We start from the raw sequence: 6,819 nt of genomic DNA, 5'->3' as shown, positions 1-6,819 counted from the left end.
TCCCTGATTACCTTTTGGCCCAGCGATCGAGGTCCCTGAGTGGAGGGTCGAGGGGCAAAAGTGGTTGAATCAGCGCCTCCAGATGCCGGGCTAACCATCTGCTCCCCCGCCCCTTCCTCTGTCCTGGCAAGCCTGGAACTTGCTGGTAGTTCCAGCTGCTGTTAGCGGGTAGCGGGTACAGGAGCAAGAGTAGGGAGGGAACAGGTAGCAAGGGGTAGGTGCAGAGGTACAGACGGCCAAAGCTCCACCTCAAAGCATCGATAAGATAGGATCGTGGCGCGGATGCAGCCAATGACCCGGTCGCGCCTGCCCCGATCACCATGGGCACGGAGCAACACGAGGGAGGGGCGGCCGGGACCCCCTTTGTTTTCCATTCGACGACGTCGTTTGCTGTGGCCTGCTGCGTTGCGAGCAAACAACAGACCCCAGCGAGAGGTTAAACGTCACTTGCAGTCAACAACAGCTGCCCCGCCATCTCGCTACGTTCCCGAAGCACACACCGTCGCGTTCGTGATTGCCCTATCCAATTCTTCAGTATACTCTCTTTTCGCATTGCATTGCATCAACCAACCCTCGCTCGGTCACTGGTGAGTCCATGCACAAGGTGACCCCCATCGTCATATACCCATCCCAGACAACACATTCCTATGCCTGCAACGTATCCTCGATGCGCATGTGCCAACCCTGCCTAGGTCCTTCCACTGACATTGACCTCCCACCGCCGACAGGACCCCTCCATCGCATACACGCTGCAAACCCCCCCTCGTCCATCTCATACCGGGGCATGGCCGAAAAGATATCCGACGACCAGGTCGAGAACCTGCTTCGAGTGCTTCGCTCCGATGCTGCCGTCGACGCCAAGGTGAACCATGTGACGGCGATCAAGTCCGGCATCAAGCAGCACAATGTCCCCGATCACCTCGTGCCTTCCATCTTTGACGCTCTGCGACTGGCTTCGTCCTCCCAACATGCCGTCCTCGTCAACGCTGGCTTCACCTCGCTCAACCACTTGCTGACGCGCCTCTCGCGCCAGGAGCCCAAGTTCCTCAACAGGGAGCTCAAGGCCACCCTGCCGCTCGTTATCGACAAGCTCGGCGACCAGAAGGAGAAGTTTAGGACCCTTGCCGCTCAGGCGCTGACCACCCTGTACGCCGTCGCGCCCGCCGACGTCGAGCGTATGGTAAGGAACGTTGCCATGGCGGGCAAGAACCCGCGCGCGAAGGAGGCCGGCATGCAGTGGGTGCTGCAGATGCACCAGGAACAAGGTCTGCAGTTTCGCGGCTATGTGCCGACCTTGATGGATCTGCTGGAGGACGCCGACGGCATGGTGCGCGATGTTGCCAAGGCCACCGTCATTGAGCTGTTCCGGTATGTCTGCCTTTGCCCCCTACAAACACCAGAAAGCTCTGGTTCTCGCCACTGTCGCTAATCCTTGCCATGCTCAGCAACTCGCCCAATGCCGCCAAGTCCGATCTCAAGCGCCAGCTGAAGAACTTCAAGGTCCGCCCGGCCATCGAACAAGCCATCGTCAAGGAGCTGCTCCCCAGCGGCACCCGCCCCGAGACGCCCTCCGACATGGCACCTCCGAGTCGACCGACTCTCGCCGCCAGCACGTCGGCCCTGCCGAGCGAGCGTCCCATCACTCCTGCGCCGGACGTCCGGACCGACAAGGCGGAGCCGTCCTACGTGAACACGCAACGCGAGCTGGAAGATATGCTTCGGCACATGCACCTGCACTTTGAGGGCAGGGAGTCGGAGCAAAACTGGCTGAAGAGAGAGGAGAGCGTCAAGAAGCTACGCCGGCTGATCGCAGGAAATGCGGCGCAAGATTTTCGGGAGCCTTTCCTCCTCGGGCTCAAGGCCCTCCTCGACGGCATCATCAAGGCCGTCAACTCGCTACGCACAAGTTTGTCCAAGGAAGGCTGCGCCCTCGTCCAGGACATTGCCCACGCTTTCGGGCCGGGCATGGACCCCCTTGTCGAGCTGCTCATGCAAACCTTTATCAAGCTCTGCGCCGCCACCAAGAAGATTGCCTCGCAGCAGGCCAACGTGACCGTCGACGCCATCGTCGGTAGGGCCTCCTACAACAGTCGAATCATGCAGCACGTCTGGGGCGCATGCCAGGACAAGAACGTGCAGCCGCGCACGTACGCTGCGGACTGGCTGCAGACCATCCTCAAGAAGGAAGGCCACCACAAGAGCCACATTGAGCATAACGGCGGTGTGGAGCTCTTTGAGAAGTGCATCAAGAAGGGCCTCAACGACTCAAACCCCGGCGTGCGAGAGAAGATGCGCGGCACCTACTGGGCCTTTGCCAGTTATTGGCCTGCCAGGGCAGAAATGTGAGTGGCAACGCAAGGCGGATCAACGATTGCACAGACATCACTGACAGGCGACAGCATCATGGAGAACCTCGACGCAACGGCGCAAAAGCTGCTCAACAAGGACTCGCACAATCCCAGCGCGGCAAAGAAGGTCGAGGAAGGTCCTGTTCGACCCGGCATGGGCCTGTCGAGGAGCACCATGGCTACCTCGTCAAAGCCTAGTCTAAGAGAAGCCATGTTGGCACAGAAGAAGGCCATGTCTGGCCGAAACTTGCCCGCAAGACCAGGATCAGCCATGGCACACATTTCACCCGCGAGGACAGTCTCGAGCAGCTCCAACGCGCCCCCCGCTGCAGCCGCTACATCAGCGGCAACGACACGTCCTCGTCCCGAGTCCACCGTATCTGGTGGCATGTCTGTGAGACCCATGCGGCCAACAAAGAAGCGGCCCGAACAACCCCAGCGTCCCGCCACTGCTGGCCCCTATTCGGTGCGGGCACATGAAGGCCCGTCGGCCGAGGCCTCGAGCCCGCAAAGCCTCAAGTCGAGAACGAACACACCAAAGGCTAAGATTGAGACCCCGCCGAGGCGGGTTCCTCCTAGGACGAGACCCGGGCATGCGTCTCATGTTAGTGAATCGAGCCTGCCATCTCCCACAGCTAAGATAACTGCGACGAAGACGGCCGCCTCGCCGCGGGTCAGCCCCGCGAAGCCTCAACCCTCGCCGAGGGTGAGCCCGGCGAAGCCAGCGCACGCGCCCATCACACTTGCAAGCAGTCCGTCTAAAGCCAATGAAGAGCTGACTTTGCTTGTCCCGAGCGTCGAAAGCCTGAGCCTGAAGGACCCGTCGCCCGCGCTCGAGCCCGAGGAACAAGAGCAACCGCCCGAAGTCGAGCCCGCAAGTCCAGAGCCGCCTCTGCCCATCAAGTCCGCGGAGCCCGAGGTTCCGACGAGCCCGCAGGTGGCGCCAGCAAGCCCAGAGATTGTCGTGCAGAGCCCTCAGAAGGAAATCAGCACGACACCGTCCAAGACGCTCAAGGTCTTTGAAGATCCATTCACCGAAGAGGATCAGACAACTCCCAAGCCCGTCATCGTCATCCCCGTGCTCGAAGATAGGCCCATCAATGAGAATGCCGGCGTGCCGGCGATCGGACAGCTGGGCCCCACCGGCCTGCCCGAGTCCCCCGATAAGTCACGTCAGAACACAAAACTCTTGGAGAGCGGCATCACGCGGGTCAAGGCGCGTTCCCTCGACGTACACGGCTTCCGCAAACTGCAGACATTGATTCGCGAGAACCGGGCCGTCTTCACGGACGAGAAGTTTGACGCGCTCCTCACGGGTCTCTTTGAGTTCCTTGAGGCGCCGCTCGAGACACTCGCACCGGAGAAGGTGCAGGATGTCAAGGCGCAGATCCTTGCGACGGTCAAGCTTCTTCTCAAGAAGGAGAGGGACAGCTTCCAGCCGCACGTGGCGCGGGGTCTCGAGGCGCTCGTGGCCTCGCGCAGCGCCTACGACTCGCGGACGCACATTGTCAGCGGTCTGGAGCTGCTGGCGGCCGAACTGGTGACCATTGGTGATGCGCCTGAGATGGTCATGACCATGACAAAGCTGCTGGGTGACAGCGCCGACTCGACGACCGGGGGGTGCCGGTGCCTCAGCATGGGGCTCCACATCCTCAAGGAGGTTCTGGAGAAGCGACAAGGCTATGTGCCATCCGAGGGCGAGCTCGGGCAGTTGGCGGGGCTCGCGGGACGGTGTCTCGAGTCGACCGAGTCCGGGGTCCGCATGGGCGCCGTGCAGCTGTGCGTGGCGCTGCACGCGCGCATCGGCGACGGGCCGTTCTGGGAGGCCGTCAAGACGACCAAGGACGATCCGAAGAACCTCATCACGTACTACATTGCCAAGCGTCAGCGCGAGCAGAACGGCGTCAGCACGTGAACCTGTCTGTCCGCCAGGTAGGACCAGGACCGGGGCCAGGAGCCTCAGCTTTCTGCTGTTTTATTCAAAAGGCACTTTGATCAGGCGTTGGGATGAGCGACAGGAAGGAAACAATGGGCGACTTTTCATTGTTGTTTGCGTATATACGGATGGCCGAGGGGCTGGTCGGTTGGCTGGCTTTCAACTCCCCCGTCCCGTGGCTTTGCTTGATCACTTTTTTCGTTTGTTCTACCTACTTCGATACTGTCTTCTTCCTCTTCTCCCTCTTCTTCTTTTTTGCTTTAACTTTGTAATCCTCGACTTGCGTAGAGCTTTGTAATAATAACAGTCGGGAGATGCCGTTGCATTATCTAGTCGCTGCTGTTGTTGGTAAATTGGCTGACAACCAAGTCAAAAGGAGAGCCGGGAAAAGGGTCACTCATGAAACTTGTACGTCACTCCGGGAGGGGCCAAAATAGGAGGCCGAACCGACCTGTCATTTATGCACACTAAATGTCTACCGCCTATAGGCCGTTCGAGTTCGGGGGAGGGACCAAGGAACGGACTATTGATGCCACGAGGCGCCCGATTTAAAGGTCATTTCGCAACGGTCAGGTGCCCCGAGTCCGTCACAAGAAGGGAGGGGGACCACACAGCATCGAAAAGCAAAGACCCATTCCAAAGGTACCCTCCAGAGAGCCCCAATTGGGAGGGAGACCCATGCGCCAGATGTCGCCGTCGATAGAAGGCCATTCTTGAGATTGTCGGCCCCCTGGCGCGACCCCACCCCCCTCTGGCCCTATTTCCGCGCCCTTCCGGCAAGGTCGTACTTCCCGATGATCCCGGCCGCGGGTTCCGATCAGCGACGCAATCAAGGCTGGCATGCTTTGAACTACGCCTCTTGTTGACCCTAATTCTCGAGAGCGAAAGCGAGATGGAGGGGGGAAGGGAGTGGCCGCGCGCGCGCGCACCCGTTGTCGGCTTCTTAAAGCAAAGCCGCCCGCCGTCATGCTTCACTGCGATTTCTCTGTGCCTGGAACGAGGTTGTCGTGTGTTATCGTGTGTGACGCGACCAAACATTCGTCCAGGGCGAGCGAACGGTCGACTTTCGTATATGCGCCTTCATGGTCACCACTTCGCGCTCACACTGTTCCGCGCTCTTGCCGCTGCGGCGAGAAAGACCCCCGCGGCTAGGGCCCACCACGCCGTGTTCCGCCCCCTACACCGGTCTTGAGAAGGACCTTTCTCTTTCCATGACGGGCAGACCAGTTGCGACCAGTACGGTTTTTCTTCCAGGGAAAAACGTTCCAGACGGGGCTCCAGGTGGGTTTTCTCCGCGCCGCCGAAGTCCCGGGGTTGGTATACCCCCAACGGCCACCTTTTTGCCGGCTTACCCCGCCGTGCGGGCCTTGAAGGCGGCCTGCGCCGCGAGCCTAACGTCGCTGCATAATGAGACAGCCAACATCTGGAGCCATCTGGTGCCCGCCCTCGTCGCCCTGGCTGGGAACTACCTCGTCTGGGCCTATTTCGACACGAGGTTCCCCGGCGCGTCATGGCCCGACAGAGCCATCTTCCACGTCTTTCTGACGGGCAGTGTCCTTTGTTTCGGCGTCTCCGCCGCGTACCATGCCATGTTGTGCCACTCGCAGGCCATGCATGATTTGTGGTTGCGCATGGATTATCTGGCGATAGTCGTGCAGATCCTGGGAAGTTTCCTTTCCGGCATCTACATGGGCTTCTACTGCGAAACCCGTCTGAGAGGCGTGTACTGGACCATGGTACGTCATCCTGTCTCTTGGCCCGTCCGTTCGTTTCACAGGACGCAAATTTTTTTTGACAGAGGCGTGAACCCGTACGTAGATTGGCATCCTGAGCCTCTTGACTTGCATTGTGGTGCTTCATCCACGCCTGCAGAGCAAGGAGCACCGCATCCTCCGCCTCGGCACATTTGTCGCGACAGGCCTGTCGGGGTTCGCGCCCATCATACACGCTGCCACCATGTTTCCATACGCGCAGCTGGACAAGCAGGCAGGCATTCGCTATTATTATCTTGAAGGTGTCTTCCTCCTTATCGGCGCCTATGCCTATGCTGTGAGTTTCTCCCCCAGCCTCGCACGGAACAGACACACACACGCACACGCACAAACAGTGCAACAAATGACGGCGGGACTGACGATCCTCTATAGATTCATTATCCAGAAAAGTGGCACCCTGTCAAGTTTGACATCTGGGGCGCTTCTCACCAAATCTTCCACTGTTCTGTGGTTCTTGCTGCAGTGGCTCACTTTTACGGCCTCTGGTCCGCTTACACTTATAATTACGCCAACCCGCGGTGTTCATGAGGATGCTCATCCTGCAAGTGGTTTGCGGCTGGGAATGTGCCGTGGCTGGGGGTAGCCTTGATGATAATGACCCAAACGATACCCTAAGTGGTGTGATGAATGGTGGTAGTAATGCTGAGCTCGTATTGTTCCGTCTTTTGCACTTGCGAATCATGAAATCAATGGTTCGAAAGATATCAGGGAGCACATGTACTGTGCGGCGTGTCTCCTTGTTGCCGATCATTCCTGGTGTTCG

The 6,819-nt window shown here is 59.2% G+C and overlaps 2 protein-coding genes across 2 annotated transcripts; both read left to right on the top strand.

The window, feature by feature from the left end:
• Positions 1 to 784: 784 nt before the first annotated feature.
• On the top strand, positions 785 to 4,263 carry VDBG_00836 (STU1; the record flags this gene model as incomplete). Its single annotated transcript, XM_003009107.1, has 3 exons — positions 785 to 1,368; positions 1,446 to 2,342; positions 2,400 to 4,263. 3 exons carry the CDS (start codon positions 785 to 787, stop codon positions 4,261 to 4,263), a joined length of 3,345 nt encoding a protein of 1,114 aa, XP_003009153.1.
• A 1,103-nt stretch (positions 4,264 to 5,366) lies between these two features.
• VDBG_00835 (adiponectin receptor protein) lies at positions 5,367 to 6,584 on the top strand (the record flags this gene model as incomplete). Its single annotated transcript, XM_003009106.1, has 3 exons — positions 5,367 to 6,020; positions 6,103 to 6,333; positions 6,429 to 6,584. The coding sequence occupies 3 exons, from the start codon at positions 5,367 to 5,369 to the stop codon at positions 6,582 to 6,584; spliced, it is 1,041 nt and encodes a 346-aa protein (XP_003009152.1).
• Between the last annotated feature and the right edge of the window lie 235 nt (positions 6,585 to 6,819).

Source organism: Verticillium alfalfae, genomic scaffold, assembly GCF_000150825.1.
Source record: "Verticillium alfalfae VaMs.102 supercont1.1 genomic scaffold, whole genome shotgun sequence".
Taxonomy (NCBI): Eukaryota; Fungi; Ascomycota; class Sordariomycetes; order Glomerellales; family Plectosphaerellaceae; genus Verticillium; species Verticillium alfalfae.
The sequence above is the reverse complement of the archived record's forward strand: the minus strand, read 5'-3'. Positions and strand labels throughout refer to the sequence as shown.